We start from the raw sequence: 19283 nt of genomic DNA on the forward strand, positions 1-19283 counted from the left end.
GAGATCCTTAGGTCATTGGGGGTGTGTTCTTAAGGGGGTTGAGGGATCCCTAGGTCTTCCTCTTTCTCTGTGCTTCCTAGCTTATCGTGTGCTGTCCTTGTTAGAGTCCAAACTTATGAGGTTATCTGATCTCAGACTGGAACCTCCAAAATCATGAACCAAAATAAACCTTTTCTCTTTCTAAATTAATTGCCTTGAGTATTTCAGTATAGTCATGGAAAGCTAACTGATACATGTGCATACCCAAGTTTAAATTGCATACAATTCAATTACAAAAGTTTACATGGTAAAAACTTCATCTTCTTTCTTCACTCACATGTACCTATGGTTCCTTCCTCAAATTAATGAGATCTAAAGATGTCTCAAATACTTTTCTGAGACAGGCATTCTTTTTTTTTTTTTTTTTTTTTGTCTTTTTCCTTTTTATCAGTACCAGGTATCGAACTCATGACTGCTTGCTTCCAAAGCAGGTGCTTATGCCGCTGAGCTAAATCCCAGCAGAGACAGGTATTCTTGTAACATTCTACTCTTTGGCTCTTTGACTTACCAGTATGCCCCCATGTGTTTCTCCTATCCAATCACGCAGAACTCCTCATTACTTTTAATAGCTGCACACTGATCCATATCTCGAATGTATAGATGCCAGATACCAATTAATACATACTTATGGTTTCACTCGCATAAAGTTCAAAAATGGGCAAAACTAAGAAATTCTTGCGGGGAAATGTCCAAGGCCCGCCTCCTCCAGCACCAGAAGCTCAAAAGAAGCAGGGGCGGAGATGCTGGGGCGTAGCAAAGACGTATTTCACCTGATACGTAAGCCCTACCCTCTTCCGCAGGCGTTCCCTTTAAGAACCGAGTTATGACCTCATGCCCAGACCAGGCGCAGCCTACCTTGGCAACGCCCCACCACTCTTCGGGCGGCTTCTATTGGCTGGCCGATCCAGCCGCCTTCCCCCGCAGCCTGTCCCAGCGCCCACCGTCAATCAGGCTACTGCGAGCGGTGATTGGTCGCTCGCGCCCCCAAGCCCCCGCCGGGCTGGCGTAGGCTGCGCGCTCGGGGGAGGGGCGCGGCGCCGCGTCCAGTGCCGGCTGACGGGTCTGCGCGCCGCCCGTCCCTCCTGCAGCCCGCCTGCTGGGCAGGGCCGGCGCGGCCCGGCCATGGAGTCCTACGACATCATCGCCAACCAGCCTGTGGTCATCGACAATGTGAGGCCCGGCAACACGGGGGGAGGGGGGGGTCCCCGCACGGCTAGTTCCAGCTCGCCGCGCGCTCGGCACTGGACCTTGGTTCCCAGGCCAGAGCTTGAAGGCCAATAGGTCCCTCCGAGATCTCAGAGCCCTCTGCCACGGACCTTCTCGGTTGAGATCTCAAACCCTGGGCAAGTGCCCCCACCCCATCTCCTTTGCTTACCTCGGCCCTGGCTCTAGTCCCCGGTGGAGTGGATGCTGCTGTCCTGATGTTTTGGAGCGGTTGGCCTGGTGATCCCCAGAGGGATGCAAAAAATATGCAAGCTTTTCTCCACCAGCCACTTTTGCACCACCGCTTACTTGGCTTCTTGGCTCCTTTGACCTTCTCTCCTTAAGCGCTCCCGTATGCAACAGAAATCCCACAAAAGCCAGGATAGTGAAGAGTTCAGGACCGGGCTTCCAGGACCAAGAAGCAGTTCGGAGTAACTGTTTGGAAGCCTCAGGAAAGGTGTCTGGCTTCCCATGGCTTTGTCCTTCAGCGCCAGGGCTCAGCTTGCTTACAGCTGTCGGATTTTTGGTCTCTGAGCCCTGGCTTGGGGAGAAGTTAAAGGCTGCTGGCCGGCTGGCTGGCCATGTGCCCTGGCTGATGCCCGTTTGGTGTGCAGGCCTGGGAGTCTTTGATAATGACTCAGTCTGTTCTCTTTGGGATCTGTCTGCCTCCCACGTGAGTCCAGTGGTCTCCCTGAATGGCCATCTTTTTTTTTTTTTTTTTTTGAGGACCCATGCAGGCTGCCTGAGTCATAGCAGGGATGCTCAGCAAGGAGGCTAGAGCGGGATGGGGAAGTGCTGTGAGACCAGCTCCCCAGCAGGCTGCGGCAAGGCTTCCCTTCAAATACATCACATGGGCTGATCAAAAACTACAAGTTCTTGTAGACTCTAAAGAAGCCATGAGGGGAGATGCCAGTCTTACCTGGCAGGTGCTTCACGAGGTCCCTTTCTGCCAGGGAAGCCAGAGTTCGGCGTGCACTCGAAAACAACTCCACAGAGGGGTTGCTTCTGGCTGTCCCTTGGGAGTTGCTTGAGTCCTGGATTCCTGCCAGGACCTGGCCCTAGAGTTTGCAGGGGAGGATGTGCTTCATGGGCTCTGTCTCTACACTGTTAGCCTTATGATCTGCATACTTGGTCATGGGAAAGGCCCATGCCTCTCGGGGTGTTTAGCAGCATCTCTGGCTCCTATGCACCGGATGCCACTTGCACCCCTGTTCAGACATTGCCAGGACAGTGGACACAAAGTCGCCTGTGGCTTTGAACCACTGTTGGACTTGTAAACAGGGATGTGCCCTGGGCCAGGTCTGCTGCCAAGCTCTGTTTTCATCCAGAGGTGATTGTCAGAAGCTAAACATTGCTTTCCTTTGCAGGGCTCAGGGGTGATCAAGGCTGGCTTTGCAGGAGATCAGATTCCCAAATACTGTTTCCCAAACTAGTAAGTGTCCCTGAGTGGCTCGGGCAGATGCCCTGTTTCCTTTCATTCCGCGAGACTGGCAGCCCTGGGTCACAGCTCTGTGTCCCCTTTCTGTAAGGGAAACCCCAGATTTGTGAGGTCAACACTGTGGAGATAATTTGGCAAGAACAAAAGAAGTGGTCTGGGTTTCCCCTTCTTTCTTGGAGGCCCAAGGCTTTGTCTCTCTCTGAGGGGGAGGCAGCCAGCTTTGCCCTGGGGACAGGATACAGAGCAGTGCAGAGTAGCAGTGAGAATAAAGGGGAGCTCTCACCAAGCTCTCCAGAGAGCAGACAGGATAGTAGGTAGGTACACGGCAGGCTCTAATGCTTGGAAATGTTTTTGTTCCTTGTTGGATGCCAGGGATCGAACCCAGGCCTAGAGAATACTAAGTGCATACTCTGCCCCTGAGCCACCTTGGAAGTGTTTTCATCAGGCTTGATCAGATTCTGGAAAATACCATGTTTCACTCTTGGGAGGCCTATCTCTGTGTGATGCTGGCCACAGCAGGAATTTGAGGGCTGCCATATTTCGAGAGCCTGGTATATTCCTTGGGCCCCTCTAGCTCATGGGCAAAGTTACTCTCATCAGTGCTTCTTCTCAAATCGTGGACAGTTTTGATGGGTTCCCTGAAGGCCAGGGCAGCGCAGGACCTAAGTGGCACAGGTCAGCTGACTCCTCAGAGAACCCAGCCAGCATGGGATGCCCAGTCTTCCTTCTGGAACTACAGTTCCTACAGTTTGGAAGGGTAGCTCATCAGGTCAGTCTCCAAGGACTGGCTCTGTACCAGGTGTCTTGACAGTGGGAAGGGGCAGCGTTCACTTGAGGGACTTGTCTTCCCTTGGTCTCTAGCCAGTGACAACAGGCCTGTCCCCATGAACAGAGTATATGGGCTGAGTTATTATAGCTATGGAAGGCTAACCTTGTGTCAGGCCTGGTGTCCTGGGGTTCAGACACTCGGCCCACTCTGGGAAGGGACGCGTCCTTTTTGACCTTGTCTTGCTCCTGCAACCGTTGGCCACCCCTGGTTCCAACCCTGGCCTGTGGACCGCATCTTGCTGTTTTGGGGACTGTCTCTCTGAGGGTGGACCTCAGATTTCCTGATCGGACGCCCAGTCATGCCCCTGCCCACCTCCCCGGTTTTGTGTCCCCACAGTGTCGGGCGACCTAAGCACATGCGGGTAATGGCCGGAGCCCTGGAGGGGGACCTCTTCATTGGACCCAAGGCAGAGGTAACAGACACAGGGCCACTAACTGATTCAAAGGGTCAGACCTGGGTCTCTGCTGCCACCCTCCTGGAATCTTCTCTCGCAGCCCGGGGGTCTGCTGAGAGGTGGGGCAGCGCTCCGGTTCTGGGAGCTGGGTCAGACTCTGTGTGCCCCACCTCCCCAAAGCTGTTCAGAAACTGCAGAGGAGAAACTGAATAAAAGGGGCTTTAAGAATTAGACCACCCACACTCGATGGCTGCTGTGATGAGGGCCACCTCTTTACATACCAGCCAGGGTGACCCATCTAGGGACAGTGTAGCCAGCTCAGTCAGGAAGAGCCATTGTAGGGGTGGGGAGGCGCGAGCCAGCTGGTCAAATGCCGCATGGACACCTGGGGGACATGGGACCCAGTTGTAAGCCTAGGAAGGGGTAGCATGAGCTGGAGGGGCAAGTGTGGGACCCTGAGAATGAGGTCAGTGTCCTGGGGTTCCTCAGAGAACCCAGCCAGCATGGGATGCCCAGTCTTCCTTCTGGAACTACAGTTCCTACAGTTTGGAAGGGTAGCTCATCAGGTCAGTCTCCAAGGACTGGCTCTGTACCACAGGCAGGAGGTTAAGAGGGCAAGAAGAGGCACCCATAGTGGGCAGCACATCCATGTGAGAGACTGGTGGGACTGGTCAAAGCTGCACCCTGGGGAGCAGACGGTGCCCCCAGGAGGGGCTGTGCTGACAGGCACAGTGGCTGACAGGCCCTGGGGGAGCTGGTGGCACTGGAGGGAGGCGCAGGGAAACCCCAGAGAGGCTGCAGGAGAAGGGCCCACGGCTTGGGGCACGCTGCCACTTGTTCTGGGCTCCTGCCAGTTGATGCTGGCTGGGCTCTGAGGGCCCAGAGCACAGTGGGACAGATGAGCCATTCTTAGTTCAGCCCGGGGACACCCCATGGGCTCTGTTCAGGGCAGAGCATCAGGGTGGCTTCCCAGAAGGCTGCTGCAGGGCCTGTGCCATACTGGGCCTCCCCCTGCTTGCAGGAGCACCGGGGGCTGCTGGCCATCCATTACCCGATGGAGCACGGCGTGGTGCAGGACTGGAACGACATGGAGCGTATCTGGCAGTACGTGTACTCCAAGGACCAGCTGCAGACCTTCTCTGAGGAGGTGTGGCCGCAGCCCTGCCAGTACCTAGCTCCTCCCTGGTCCCTTTCCCTGCCCACCACATCCCTCTGTCCATGCCCCCCCCCACAGCCAGGGGTGGCCAGGGCGCACCCACCTCTGGAAGGGGACCGGATGGCTGGAAGAGGGCCTGGGCTTGGCGGAGAGCCTTCTGGGCCGGCGTGTGCTCATGCCACGCCTGTCCTGTGTCCCCCAGCACCCAGTTCTCCTGACAGAGGCCCCACTGAACCCCAGCAAGAACCGAGAGAAGGCCGCGGAGGTGTTCTTCGAGACGTTTAATGTGCCGGCCCTGTTCATCTCCATGCAAGCTGTGCTCAGCCTGTGAGTGGCCGAGCCCTGTCCCTGCAGTGTCTGTCCCCGCTGCAGTGACCAGGAAATCCCGAGCCCCACCCCATGTGTCACTTTTCAGCCCATATCATCCCTACATCCCAGGGCTCCTTCCGGGGTGAGGTGGTCCCCATGCCTCAGTGGCCGAGGTGAGGGGATGCTGACCTGGTGACAGGTACGCAACGGGACGCACGACAGGAGTTGTTTTAGACTCGGGGGACGGGGTCACGCATGCCGTCCCCATCTATGAGGGCTTCGCCATGCCACACTCCATCATGCGGGTGGACATTGCCGGCCGGGATGTATCCCGCTACCTCCGGCTGCTGCTGCGCAAGGAAGGGGCCGATTTCCACACATCGGCAGAGTTCGAGATCGTCCGGACCATCAAGGAGGTGATGGGGGCTCCCAGTGTGCAAGCACCTCAGGGGATGGTTAGGGGGACCAGGCACAGCCACCTGAGGGGTCTCCTCTCCCACCCACAGCGAGCCTGCTACCTGTCCATCAACCCGCAGAAGGACGAGGCGCTGGAGACAGAGAAGGTGCAGTACACCCTGCCCGATGGCAGCACGCTCGACGTAAGTGGCCGCCCAGCACGTGGCTGAGCACTGGGCCCATCCCCGGAGAGCCTGTCTGCCTCAGTCTTGTGCTCTGCAGGTGGGGCCCGCACGTTTCCGGGCCCCTGAGCTGCTGTTCCAGCCGGACTTGGTAGGAGACGAGAGCGAGGGGCTCCACGAAGTGCTGGCCTTTGCCATCCACAAGTCCGACATGGACCTTCGCCGCACACTCTTCGCCAACATCGTGCTCTCAGGCGGCTCCACGCTGTTCAAAGGTAGACAACAGGTGGGGTCAGGGGCTAGGGTGGGTTTTTGTGGTACTGGGGAGTGAACCCAGGGCCTTTGCACTGAGCTATATCTTCAGCCCTTTTTTTGTTTTGAGAAAAGATCTGGCTAAGTTGTCAAGGCAGGACTCAACCTTGAGATCCTCCTGCCTCAGCCTCCCAAAGTTTGAGATTACAGGCATGTATCACCATGCCCAGCTCATGTCTGCCTCCTTTTTTTTTTTTTTTTTTTATTTAAAGAAAAGGAAACAACAACAACAAAAAAAAAATACATGGAGATAAAAAAAGGGTAGAAATAATACAAAATTACAGAAAAACAAACGGTAAGAAATCGCTGGTTGATAAGTTACATATTGTCATCTTAGAAATAGCTGTTCACGTTACAAAATCAAAGCATTTAAAATGACATTCAAAAAGTGACACTGCAAACAGTTCTATTCAGTGATCGAACAAAAACTCAGTAATATGGTTATCAGTCCTACACAACTTGTTTTACATCTCAAAGAGGGTAAGATTAAACATATCAAAACAGAACGAAACACTTAAAAAAACAATTTAAATACAGATTTCAAAGCAAGTCCACTGGAGATCCCCACTGTCTGTCTCCAGTTTCCTACAAATAGTTGTCCCCATCTTCACCCACATTATATACATATTGCATATTATAGAACTAATCAAATCATTAAATCTGCCTCCTTTTTAATAGGACCTGGTGAACTTGTTTTTAGAGGCTAAGTTGAACTCACTGTGTAGCCCACACTGGCCTCAAACTTGTAGTAATCCTCTCTCCTCAGTTTCCTGAATGCTAGGATTCCAGGCCTACACCCCCATGCCTGGCAGTGGAGCCTGAGATCTAAAGTTAAATTGTGTTCACTTGTGGCCAGATTGGGAAGGTAGAAGCAAGACAGCAGCGACGGTGACAAGGAGCAAGTATCAGGCGGGGTGGGGCTGTGTGACAGGAAGCTCCATCTCCCTCTCTTCCTGGGGTGCAGAGTGGCACCTCCCTTAATCCTGGAGAGAATGGGTACTTCCAGAGCTGGACCTGGGGAGCTGGTGAGAAGGCTGGACGCCAGACCCCCTCCCATTCTTGTCCGCAGGCTTTGGGGACCGATTACTAAGTGAAGTGAAGAAGCTGGCCCCAAAGGACGTCAAGATCAAGGTGAGTCATGGAGCCCCTAGGGTGCCAGGCACTGGCAGCCATGCTGGGAGAGGAGCCCAGCCCTGCCCTCCCATGTCCACCCACCCTGCCTGCCCTGCTGGCCGCACATCCTCCCTCCCGGCTTGGCCTGGCTCTGGGCAGAGGGTGGCTGCTGTGTGGGAACAGGGCAGTGACATGGCACTTGTCCCTGTAGATCTCTGCCCCTCAGGAACGGCTGTACTCCACGTGGATCGGGTGAGGCGGCTCAGGAGGGCTCTGGGAGGCCGGATTGCCCTGGACACTGCCCCGGGCAGGGTGGAGGGTGGAGACTCCCTGGGGAGGGTGTGGGCAGTCACAGACTCACAAGAACGCCCCTTCCTCCTCCCAGTGGTTCCATCTTGGCCTCACTGGACACGTTTAAGAAGATGTGGGTGTCCAAAAAGGAGTACGAAGAGGACGGCTCCCGTGCTATCCATCGAAAGACCTTCTGATGCCCAGGAGGCTGCAGCACGTCGCGAGAACAGGCAGAGCGGGCACACCTGGACCCTTTCTGGTCGGGGCCCCCTGCATGCCGAGCCCCCGGGCAGGCGGTGCCATGGTGCTCCCCTGCAGCCCCACCCCACGCGCGCGCATACACACGCACACTGTAATTTTTAGCTGCATGGACAGTCTCCTGCCAGAGCCAAGGCATCATGGAACCTGTGTAGAGCTGCTCAGGGTACCTCCCTTGAGGTCCCCATTAGGTCAGGGATTCCTCGCTGTGACTTTTGGGGCTGCTTCCCTGAGCCCCAGGATTAGGGGTCTGGGGGGCAGGCTGGAAAGGGGTGGCCAGCAGTGCGGGCAGGGGGTGCATCTTTGCCACTGCCTCTACCCAGGCCCATGGCTGTCCATGCCTATGCACATGTTCCCAGCAAGGAATGTGGCCTGGGGTCAGCCACGGCACGTGGCCAGCCACATCACCCTTTCCCTGTCCTGCACCCTGGCTGGGAAGGCTGTAGTCTATGTCAGTGGAGACAAGTAGGGAAGGAGGAGTTGGGCAGGGGCCCGCCAGGCTTCCTCCCACCCTGAGGAGGACGGGGTCTTCCCATGGCCAGGCCCCACCTCGCTCTCCAGATGCGACCATAACGTAACACAGTTGCCTGAGAAAACTTCCTTTTATAAATCATGAGAGTAATAATTACAGACAAGGCCCAGCGTGTGGCTGTTTTCTCGTGGCTCTGGGTGCAGTCGTTTGCATTCCCGTCCCCTGGGACTTCCAGAGACTGGCGCTCTGAGCCTGCAGTTCCAACGTTGACAGGGCAACGAGGCACCGAGACCCAGGAGGCCGGGGCCTAGACAGCCTGCCACCAACAGGGTCCCATGCGCCTCAGCTCAGGCAGGAAGAGGGCAGAGAGTAATGGCTGTGAGCTCAGCAGGGCTCTGCTGGAAGAGGCAGGAAGGGACAGAGGGGCTGTCCGGTGACACTGGAGGAGCTGCTCCCCCACGGCTGGGCACATGAACACCTACAGCACCTCTGCCAGGGGCCAGGGGTGAACAAGATACATCATTGCCCAACAAATGGGCAGCCCAGAGCCACCACAGTGCACACACCTGTAATTCCAGCACTCAGGAGGCTGAGGCAGGAGGACCACAAGTTTGAGACCAACCTCGGGTATAGAATGCAAGGCCAGCCCGGACTATATAGTTCGAGTCCACCCATTTCCAAAACACCAGAAGCAAATGGACAGGTGAGAGGAAGGCACGGGGGCTGTTTCAGTGAAGTGCTGGAGGCCAGGGGCCTGGGCATCAACTGAATGGCAAGGACCTGAGGTGACCAGGGAGGGGAAGTCACCAGGTGACTCCAAGGGCGGGGGTGCTGCAGCAGAGATGGAGTCAGAGGGAAGGGGTAGGGGACAGTGGTCAGCTGTGTCCTCGATGGACAGATGGTGCATCTGTTGGGGGCCTGGGACAGAAGCAGCAGGGAGGCTGAGGCAGGCATGTCCTCGGCGCATTGCGAGCCCTGTCATCAGGTGTCGGCCACCCTGCCCTGGGGACTCTGCAGTCCAGCAGCCCCTCTGCCTCCTGCCCTGCTCTGCTTTCTGCAACACCTCCCGCAGCCTGGCTTCCCACACAGCCCTCCTGGTTGCCCAGGCCTCCTCTTCCTGCTGCTGTGAAAGAAAACAAACCCCGCTGCAGGGCAAGAGGGAGTGAGCCAGGTCAGGAGGGGGCTGGCCCTTGACCTCTGGTTTTCAAGGGTGAAAGTCTTCCAGCTAGGTCTGATTCTCAGGGAAGGGGGTAGTAGCACACAAGAATGAACACAAAATGTAGTGGGCAGAAATAAGGCTTATTTGCATCACCTGTGTCTCCCCACAAGCCTGACTAATCACAGAAGGCATTTTAAACGGTCAGCTCACAGCAGCAAGTCGTTCTCCCGCCCATGCGCTAGGGGGCGCCGTTTCACCCTGGTAGTCCTGCAAAACCTGAGTTTTGCATCCCAGAAGATGAACCTGGAACATTTTGTGTCCAAAAATAAATGCAAGAATGACAGGGAGACAGGTCTCGAGGTGACAGGAGCCAGCTCAGAGAGTTTTCGCTGCCCATATTGGAACAAATTAACAAATAGTCATGGATGAGAACCCACCGACTAAAATAAAAAGGGATGGATCCATCCTGATGTACACTTGAAGTTTGATAAGGAACATGGTGCTGGTGACATCGCTGATTAAAAGCACCTTCCCACTAGTGGAAAGTGACCAAGTGATTAGTCAGTGACCAAGGTGATCGTCGGTGCTGGGGTAAGTCAGCCCCAGATACCCCCCAGAAGGTTGCCCAACACCTCCTTCCAGCCTGAAACCAGTGGTGAGGAACAGGGACCCAGCTTGTTGGTGTCTCCCTCCAAAGGGTCCAATGGGAACTGTCCTGGGTCGGGTAGGTACAGGCAGCACAAGGTTCCTTTCCTGTGAAACTGATTTTGGGATGTGTAGCAAAGCCTGAATAAGGGCAGAGGATTAGGGACTGAACTATACAAACTGCTCAGGGTGTAGAGGTGCACACCTGTAATCCCAGCACTCGGAGAGGCTGGAGCAGGAGGTTCATAAATTCCAGCTCAGCCAGAATTGAAAGCTATCAATGCTGTGAGATTGTCTCGAATTTAAAAAGGAACCTCAAGGGGGGGTGCCCAGGTCCCACCTGAGGACTGTTTCAGTGTCTGAGCCTGAGGACCCCAGGAGTGGGCCAGGCTCCCAGGTGACTAAGATGCAGCTCACATTAAAAAACACCAATCCAGGAGGCGGGAGTGGAAGTTCCTGGTCTTAGTTTCTCACTGCTGCTATAAAAAGTTATCACGAATAGAGCAGCTTACAGCCTCCTAACTTTATTAACTGACAAGGCTGCCTGGAAGTCCAGCCTGGGCCTACAGGGCTGAAATCAAAGTGTTAGCAAGGCTTTTTCATTCTCAAGACAGGGGACAATCATTTTGCCTTTCCCAGCTTCTCAAAGCCCGTGACACTACATCTCTCCCCATTCCTGTGCTCATCAGTGCCACCTGAATAACCCAAGATCCTCTCCCCATTTGTTTTTTATTTAAGACATGGTCTTGCTATACAGTCCAGGCTGGCCTTGAACTTACAGTGGAGCCCAGGCTGGCCCTGAACTCATGACACTCCTAGCTCAGCCTCCTGAGTGCTGGAATTAGGCATGTACCACCACACCCAGCTATTACATACCTCCCAAGAGTGAAAACTTAACTTGTACAAAGTGTCATTAGCTGGACACCATGGCAACTGTATGTAACCAGGAGTTCCAGGCCCGCCTGGGCTATATAATGAGTTCAAGTCCAGTCTCAACTGCGTAGCAAGACCTTATCTCAAGAAACCAAAAACAGGCTGGGGGTTTAGCTCAGCAGCACAAGCACCTGCCTGGCAAGGGCAAGGTTGTGAGTTCAATGCCTGGTACGGAAAAAAAAAAAAATAATAAACACACAAAGTATCACAAATGCTCCAAATTTTGTCTTTTACATTCCCCCACCCCAAGGTGGGGTCTTACTATGTTACACAGAGGCCTCCAACTCTCCTTCAACCTTTCTGCCTCGGCCTCCCAGGTAGCTGGGATTATAAGCTCCCACCACATCCAGCTCAATTTTCCTTTCTGTTTTTTTAAGAGGGGAAGGCAGACTTTACTCAGATAAACCAGAGCAAGGCATAGAAAGCACTGCAAGGCAGTCTTGCCTTCACCCAGGTCTTAGAACCAAATTCCTACCACTGTTCTGAAATCAAGACCCAAACAAGGTATACACAGGCTGTGTCTGGTTTTACTCTATCGGTTTCCCCTAGTTTTTTGTTTCCCTCTCTACCCGCTGCAGTTTACTAGTAAAGACCTGGTCTTTGGTTTCTGACACATCCCCACACTGGCGTGCTGCAGCTGTTCCCAGAACTCTTGGTTCAAATATGATCCCTCAAGATTTCAGCTTCCAAAGCTCTTCTCATAAAACCCCTCTGCACCAGAGCCAGTGTGGAAGCACATGGCTATAGTCTCAGCACTCAGGAAGCTGAGGCAAGAGTAGCTACTAGTTTGAGGCCAGCCTGGGCTACATAGCAACACCCTGTTGCAATAAAAACAAACACCCTCCTCCTATGACTGTGAGGACAGGAACTACCATCTGCCAGGGTCTTCACATGTATCACCTCTAACGCCTCACAAGATATTTACCTTTTTGTGTTTGCTACCTCTTTTGGGAGTAGATGTAATTAGACAGAACACACCCACAGTGACACCACCAGATGATGGTATCAGTGGCCTAAGTCCGGTGTCCCAGGAGTCCATTAATGTGTTTTCTTGTCCCTGGTGTCACAATCATCATGCCATGGGCCATCAAGCTATTTGGATCCTGAGGGAGGCAGTGCCAGGGCTGAAGCCAGGCCTCCCATGCCGAGCACACACCCAGTCTATGTGTCACCAAGGTAAGCACTGTGCACTACTTGGACACTGAGGGATCACGAGCTCACGTGAACAGACAGCTACTGCCAGCCCAATTCCCCACGCCTACCAGAAAACATGAAGAGAAGACCAGCCTCGAAGGGAAGGAGCCAGGGACAGGCTCGTCTTTATTGCAAAGAGACTTTACAGCGCATTCCGAGGGAGGCCGTGTGGGCTCAGTGGGACAGCGGGTGGGGCACCAGTTTGTAATGGGTTCCGCAGCTCGGGCACCGCTGAGCCTCGCCTTTGTGCAGCCAGAACCAGATGACAGTGCTGTTGTCCTCCTCACCTAAAAGGACAAGAAGGTGGCTGAATGGCATCCAGCAAGAAAGAAGACTTTCAATATTAACCACTCTCTGTGCAACATTTGTGAAACAGAAATCTGACTACCACTGACATCTTAAGAGGCCAAGGTCTTCTATCTTTCAGCTGGAATGGAGCCTTGCCTTTACCTAGAAGTAAACTGAGCTTACATGAAGGTTCTGTAAGTCCTAACAATTCCTGTGAGTCCCGAAGCAATGTCCATAATGGCATTTATCCTTAGTGCCCAAAACAGTGCCTGGCATAGAAATCCTACAGTCAGTATTATCTGGATGAATGCCCTTCGTGATACATTTCCAATGAGCCATGCTGTTCCATGCCTCTTTCTACAGTCTCGCAACATGAGGCCTAAGACAGCCAGAACCCTTAGACAATTTATTTATACATCTGTACTTTTTTAAAATCTCTTTTTAAACAGTCACACACATACATGACTGGAAATATCTTGTTCAGTTCAGTAGGATTTATTAAACAAATGCACAAGAAAATACAGATGAAGCAAAAAGAAGAAAATTTTAAAAAGAAAATAGAGGTGAAGTACTCACAGATGCAGCCCACTATACGCTTGTTGGAGATGGACGGGACTAAATTAGGGTCCTCCTTGGTGCCTGAGGCTGCCTTTGGGGCTAGGATATTGTACGGGTCCTGAAATATAAGCAGCACTGAGCCAAGATGCCAAGCTACCCCAGTCCCTGCAGAGGCACAGGGCTCTGTCTCCACCAGCTGATCGAGTTAACCTGATCCCATCCAAGCCCGGGCTCCGCATGACCACAGCAAGGGCTTTCTCCTCACCAGTCCTTTCTGAGCCGCCAGCATGACCTCCCTCTCCAGGCCAGTTGCCTGCTCTTCATCAGTTGGGATCCCACCTAAAGGAGGACGGGTGAAAAGTCTAGTAACGCATCAAGATTTTTTTAAAATGCACACTGAAAAAACCAAGCTGGAAAAGGGCACACGCAGACTTCTGGTTTAGGTTCAGTAGGAGCTTCCCATCTCACGGTCCCCTAAGAACCTGCGTCATGATCCCCCAAAGTGGCAACTCTCATAGAAGCATCTCTTCTCCACCCACCCAGGCCACTGTCTTGACTCTTCGTAAACGCAGGTCGATTGTGGCTTGAAGTGACCAAGGGATTTAAGGAGCGCGGAACCCCGCGTCTCACATCCCGTTGCAGCTTCCTGGCCCCCCAAGGTCACCGCACAGCCGCCTCTAAGGACACCTTCGCACCGGTGTCGGTTTGGTGGGCGGTGGCAGCAAAGCCCGAAACTACAAGGAGACGCAGCAGAGCCTGGGGTGCTCGGGGCCCTAAGGTAGTCACGGGGCCCTAAGGAGGCGCACGGTCGCCCCGCTTTGCTGTCCCGCACCAACCACCCTGGGGTGGGAAAGGCAACAAAACGCCGGACTTCGGCACGCCCAACAGGTAAGTACCTCCTGAAGCCATGGAGCGGACAGCAGCCGCCCCACTAGGGCCACGGGCCCTTAGGGCCTGCGCAGCCAGCGCTCCAGCTCCGCGAAGTAACCTTGAAGCCATCACAGCGGCGACAGACACCAGCGCCACTTCCGGAACAGGCTGTAGAGAGGGCGGGACTTCCGGGGAGGGACTGCTCCCTTCCGCCCGCCTTCGCTTCCTCTCTTCCCTGGGCCCGCCCACACACGTGACTTTCTGGTGGGCGGTGCTGCGCATGCCCAGCTCTCCTTCTTTCTTCGCCGCTGGGTGTCAGCGGCTTGAGGCTCCTAAGCCTTTTAACCCGGTTTTGGGGAACGTGGGTGCTCATTTTATGTCCCTGGGGCTCCGTATCCCAGCTTCATTAGCGTTCCTGTTTGTCTGCCATGGTAGCCATGTTCAATAAACGTGGAAGTTGCTAATGGAAGTCAAGGGCGCACCGTGAAGGTGCTTGCTGAAAGAATTTTGCTGGGAAGCTGCAGCGGTGGGAGGCTGGGAGGCGGAACCAAGGGGCTCTATCCTGAGGTCACCTTCCCCGCCCCTAAGTAATTTACCTGTGCCACGAAATGAATTCCGATGGACTACCTGTGCATCAGTAATGCCCCTTAGGCACCACCCCAAACCTAAGCTACATGTATACCCCCACACCACGTGTCGGGCGGAGAGAATGCCAGACCCTAAGGTCATGGAGTCTCTCTGCACATTCTTAAAATAAAGGCCACTTTTTTTTTTCATATTTCTTACCTTTTTAGCCGCGCCGAAAATTGTATCACTGGCTGGACCGCAAATGATGGATTTGGGATTGGGCTCCTGAAGACCACCACGCTCGTCCTTGGGCTTGTTCATTGTGAAGCCGGCTGCCTGGCACTGCCGGAGCCATTGCGTACTTGAGGCTTCGGCCTACCAGAGCAGCACTTGAACAGGGTGCTTGCAGACCCGCTTTCGGGAGGCTGAGGCAGGAGAATCATTGCAATTCCCAACCAGCCTGAACTGGGTAACGGGACCTTTTTTAAAAAAGAAACAACTTGAACTGGACCTGCCCGCTATCCTAGCAGCAGTGTCCTGTTACAGTTGTACTGCACAGTCGCTGTCCCAGCCTGAGCGGGCACACGTGGGCCCCCTCCCAGGACCGGAGCTCTTAGTGATATTGGGGGCTGGGGTGGTGCACTCCGACAGACTGTTGTCCAAGCATCGTTTAGGAGGAAGAGCAGGAAGGGGAGTTAAAACATTTGGCCAGCAGTCCGAAGGTACAATCTGGGCAGGGCTGGCACTGGAGAACTCTCGCTCAACTCCAAGCACGTTGTTCTCACTGTCAGTACATCCCAGAGACAGACTCAGCCAAGCAGCGTCTGTGTTTCCTATCGGCTGGCGAGTCCCTTCCGCATCATGCTGTAATTGTTAAATCCTCATTCTCCTGCGGAGGACTGGCAGTGATATAGGAGGATCGAGTGGTGTGAAGTGAATCTACTAGCTGGATACAGTCCACGAGGTTGGCCGGGGATTTAGCTCAGCAACACAAGCACTTGCCTGGCAAGTGCAGGGGCACATCTGGTCTCCAGAGCCCCATCTTCCTCCAAATGACGCTGTCTATCTGGAGGCCAACAAGGTCTTGTTCCTCGTTGCAGGTGCCTTTTGCTAAGCATTTCTTCCACGGTTCTGGAAATGCGCTTTCCCCAGGGGCTCAGTGCCTGCAAAATCCCCTAGTGAAAAACTGACAGAAAAAGCACCTGCACTGCTTTGCGTTCCAGGATGCCCTGCCTCACAGACAGGCAGAGGGGAATTGGTCAAAGTCGGGGTCTCACCCAGCCCAGTTTGATTAGGGACAATGTTGGGCACCTCCTGTCATCTTTGCCTTAATGATGCTCTTGTTCTAAAGTGCAGGGCTGGGGATTTAGCTCAGCAGCATAAGCACCTGCCTGCTTGCCAAGCATAAGGTTGTAAGTTTGATCCCAGTACTAAAAATAAAAAATAAGGTGCTAGTTTTCACTTTGTAGCATTTCTTCCTTACTGCCACCCAGCCCCTCCAAATTATATCAGAAAAAGTGCTCCCCATGAATCTACAGCTAATTCATGCCTCTGGTAGGCGTTTGATGGGGAAGACACTATTGATCTGGAGAAACAGCTTGCTAAACCTCTCTCTCTCTCTCTCTCTCTCTCTCTCTCTCTCTCTCTGACAATCATTGTCTGATTAAGGTATCTCTGTGTAGTCCAGGCTGGTCATGAACCCACAGCAATTCTCTTGCCTCAGCCTCCCAAGTAATGGGATTGAAGGCATCACCACCACACCAGCTCAAGACACACAAGCTTTGGAAAAAGGACTGGATCAAGACAGGAGTTATTCCTTAGGTGACCAGCTTCTTGGAGCTACACAGGAGCATCTTCAAGGTTCTGACTAAACCTGCAGCAAAGAATGCAATTTAATTTACCCTTGTTTTGGACCTGAGTTTTCCTACCCTAACCAGAAAACCTCTCCACGTGAACATCTCTGGCCCGGCAGCAGAGCAGTGAGACCCCAACTTTGACCAATTCCCCTCTGCCTGTCTGTGAGGCAGGGCATCCTGGAATGCAAAGCAGTGCAGGTGCTTTTTCTGTCAGTTTTTCACTAGGGGATTTTGCAGGCACTGAGCCCCTGGGGAAAGCGCTGCCTCTCTGGGATTGCTCAGGGTGGTGTGTGTTTGAGGGCTAGGGCCACCCAACTCCAGCCCCGCCCCACCCAGCTCAGTTTGATTAGGGACAATGTTGGGCACCTCCTGTCATCTTTGCCTTAATGATGCTCTTGTTCTAAAGTGCAGGGCTGGGGATTTAGCTCAGCAGCATAAGCACCTGCCTGCTTGCCAAGCATGAGGTTGTAAGTTTGATCCCCAGTACTAAAAATAAAAAATAAGGTGCTAGTTTTCACTTTATAGACTGGTTTTCAGTTGTCAGAATCAACGTACAGTGCAGGAAGTCAGATGACACATATGTAAGGGAAAAATGTGGTTTTTTGCTTTTCTAGGCTGGGATTTCTCAGCTGTAGGACAGCTGACTCCTTGGGCCTAGAAATTCTTTGCAGGGTGAGGCAGTGAGGCTACCCTGCCTGCATTTAGCCTATCTCAGGGCTTCCCTGGCACTGTCCTGTGAGCCTGAAAATACAGCCCATACTTGTGAGCCCCGCATGTGGAGGCTGGGGCAGGAGGATCACCATGAGACCCAGCATGGGCTACATAGCAAGACCCTCTCCTCCTCCTCGAAGCAAGCAAAAAATTAAAATAAAATTTTATAGGTGGGGCTTTAGCTCACTGCTTTAAGTACCTGTTTGGCAAGAACAAGGTCATGAGTTTGATCCCCAGTACCCCCCCAAAATTTTTTATATAATCTATTATCATTTTTTTTACTTAGCAAAATATTTTTGAACATCCCTGCAGATTGAATCATGAATCTAACATCATGTACAGTGGACCCATGACTTACAAACTCAGTTCATTCACGAGGGCTGGCAGTAACTCAAGTTCGTTGTCAGTCAAGACTTTTTCCCATAAGAAATATTGGAAATACCCATCATGCATTCTGAACCTCCTGAAACACCCCTTACCTCAACTTTACATAATAAAAAAGGGTTGCATGAGGTGTTTAATTTACCAGAAAGTCCAATAATTTTCCTAGTGTATTCACCAAAAAGTTACAGCATGTGCCTAGCTTACCAAAAGCACCAATTTCGCACTGTCCTCGCCGTTCAAGTTGACACCTTTGGCTTGCAGGAGGTGGGATGCATGGAAGGTGGTTACTGATTGGAAGCAGAGCCCCTTCCACAAGAGCCTCAGGACCGGGCTCTCTGCCGTCCTTTCTCTCCTCGAGAGTCTAGCCCACCAGGCCCTGCTGCTGGCTCACTGGGGCACAGCCTTTTCAGAACTAAAAACAGCCCTGAAGCCCTGTTTCTGTCTGCTCTTTAGCACTGTTCTATAGTGTGACATTGCCATTAAACAAGTGAACGCAGCAATGGGCTGTTTCTCTGCTAGCTGGGTCTTCTCTACAATGTCTGCAGCTCTGTCCATTTCTCAGAATTTCCTTTATTTTGGAAGAAGAACTTTTCTGCACTGATTGTTGATTCTCCCCCTCTTTCTCCTCCTCCTCTTCCTCCTTCTCCGAAAGCCATGACTACCTGCAAATCTGCGGACTCTGCTGCAGTGACAGTGTCACCCACCACAGCATCAGCTTAACCCATGCAGGAAAAGATGCTATAATGCTCCTTCCAGGGCTCATTAGGGTTAAATACAGACCTGAGCTCCCTGGAGGCCTTCAGGAGCCAGCTGTGGCCACTGGCCCCTAGGCTGCTGGAGGAGTACTAGGTGGGAGGAACTCGGCTGAGAGACCTGGGAATTCTTCAGCCAAGGCTTCTTCCAGATCTTGTCGGGGAGCAGAAGCATTGTCCAAGATGAGGAGCCCCGAGTGGTAAATCTCTGTCCTCTAGATACCTCTTCACAGTAAGACTGAAAACCTCTCTTAACCACTCAAGAAAAAGTGCTGTTGCTACCCAGGCCTTTGCATTACAGCTCCACATAACCCCCAGCCTGTTCATCATGAGCTTGTTTTCTGAATGCTCTAGGGGGTCTCAGAGTGATAAACCAAGTGTGGCTTTATCATGAGGTCACACTGGCACCTAGCAATACCTTAGTCTGTACTTCGTGATTTTCACCCAGGCCGAGCCTGGAGCTTCTGTCACCGCCAGCCCTGCCCACAGTAAATTTCACTGAGCAAACAGAGGCCACAGGGACTCACTCAGCCTCTGTCCCCTCTTCCTTCTCTCCAGCTCTGCCCTCCAGTCTTCAAGTCAGTGGCCCCTGCAGGCCTATCCTGCTACTGGCCCTGTGCCTGCCAGATCAGCTCCATCCTGGGGCCCCATCATGGCCCATTTTCTGATGCTATCACAAATCCACATGATTTGTTAAAAGGTTTAAGCCAGGTGTGATTGGCACATACCTGTGCTCCCAGACTCAGGAGGCTGAGGCAGGAGGATCACTAAAAGTTCAAGGCCAGCCTGGGCTACATAGTGAGACCCTGTTAGCTCACAGGTGCAGACATGGGAGACCATGGAACTGGGTTCTTTTTGGCTTCGGTGAGGACCCTGTGATGGATGGGATTATCATAGTCATCTAAGTTAGATCAAAATTAACAGACAGGCAGATGGGGTTGGGTCCTTGAGGGTTCAGAAGATGAGAAAGCTTA

General features: G+C 53.1%; 2 protein-coding genes across 3 annotated transcripts; one reads left to right on the top strand and one right to left on the bottom strand.

The window, feature by feature from the left end:
* Positions 1–1048: 1048 nt before the first annotated feature.
* Actr1b (actin related protein 1B) lies at positions 1049–8555 on the top strand. 2 transcript variants are annotated; one of them, XM_003471690.5, is made up of 11 exons: positions 1049–1209; positions 2610–2674; positions 3846–3921; positions 4925–5050; positions 5262–5386; positions 5568–5784; positions 5875–5967; positions 6047–6221; positions 7328–7389; positions 7583–7623; positions 7757–8555. In XM_003471690.5, exons 1-11 carry the CDS (start codon positions 1162–1164, stop codon positions 7857–7859), a joined length of 1131 nt encoding a protein of 376 aa, XP_003471738.1. In that variant the 5' UTR covers positions 1049–1161; the 3' UTR covers positions 7860–8555. The 2 variants fall into 2 exon arrangements, with proteins under 2 accessions (XP_003471738.1, XP_023421583.1); XM_023565815.2 differs by lacking the exon at positions 2610–2674 and having other exon boundaries at positions 1056–1209.
* A 3862-nt stretch (positions 8556–12417) lies between these two features.
* LOC100735751 (cytochrome c oxidase subunit 5B, mitochondrial) lies at positions 12418–14271 on the bottom strand. Its single transcript, XM_003471692.5, has 4 exons — positions 14066–14271; positions 13435–13508; positions 13188–13287; positions 12418–12610 (listed from the first exon to the last, which is right to left on the bottom strand). The coding sequence occupies exons 1-4, from the start codon at positions 14166–14168 to the stop codon at positions 12498–12500; spliced, it is 390 nt and encodes a 129-aa protein (XP_003471740.1). The 5' UTR covers positions 14169–14271; the 3' UTR covers positions 12418–12497.
* Between the last annotated feature and the right edge of the window lie 5012 nt (positions 14272–19283).

This window comes from Cavia porcellus, unplaced genomic scaffold, assembly GCF_034190915.1.
Source record: "Cavia porcellus strain 051 isolate PalLab524CR breed Dunkin Hartley unplaced genomic scaffold, mCavPor4.1 scaffold_18, whole genome shotgun sequence".
Taxonomy (NCBI): Eukaryota; Metazoa; Chordata; class Mammalia; order Rodentia; family Caviidae; genus Cavia; species Cavia porcellus.

What these genes read in the sequence shown, in the direction of transcription:
- LOC100735751 (XM_003471692.5), bottom strand. Translation starts at nt 14,168, where the DNA reads ATGGCTTCAAGGTTACTTCGCGGAGCTGGAGCGCTGGCTGCGCAGGCC. An exon ending in CCGCTCCATGGCTTCAGGAG is followed by an intron (nt 13,509 to 14,065) that starts GTACTTACCTGT and finishes GTCCTCCTTTAG; the next exon opens with GTGGGATCCCAACTGATGAA. An exon ending in GCGTATAGTGGGCTGCATCT is followed by an intron (nt 12,611 to 13,187) that starts GTGAGTACTTCA and finishes TTGTCCTTTTAG; the next exon opens with GTGAGGAGGACAACAGCACT.
- Actr1b (XM_003471690.5), top strand. Translation starts at nt 1,162, where the DNA reads ATGGAGTCCTACGACATCATCGCCAACCAGCCTGTGGTCATCGACAAT. An exon ending in TCATTGGACCCAAGGCAGAG is followed by an intron (nt 3,922 to 4,924) that starts GTAACAGACACA and finishes CCCTGCTTGCAG; the next exon opens with GAGCACCGGGGGCTGCTGGC. An exon ending in CTGTACTCCACGTGGATCGG is followed by an intron (nt 7,624 to 7,756) that starts GTGAGGCGGCTC and finishes TCCTCCTCCCAG; the next exon opens with TGGTTCCATCTTGGCCTCAC.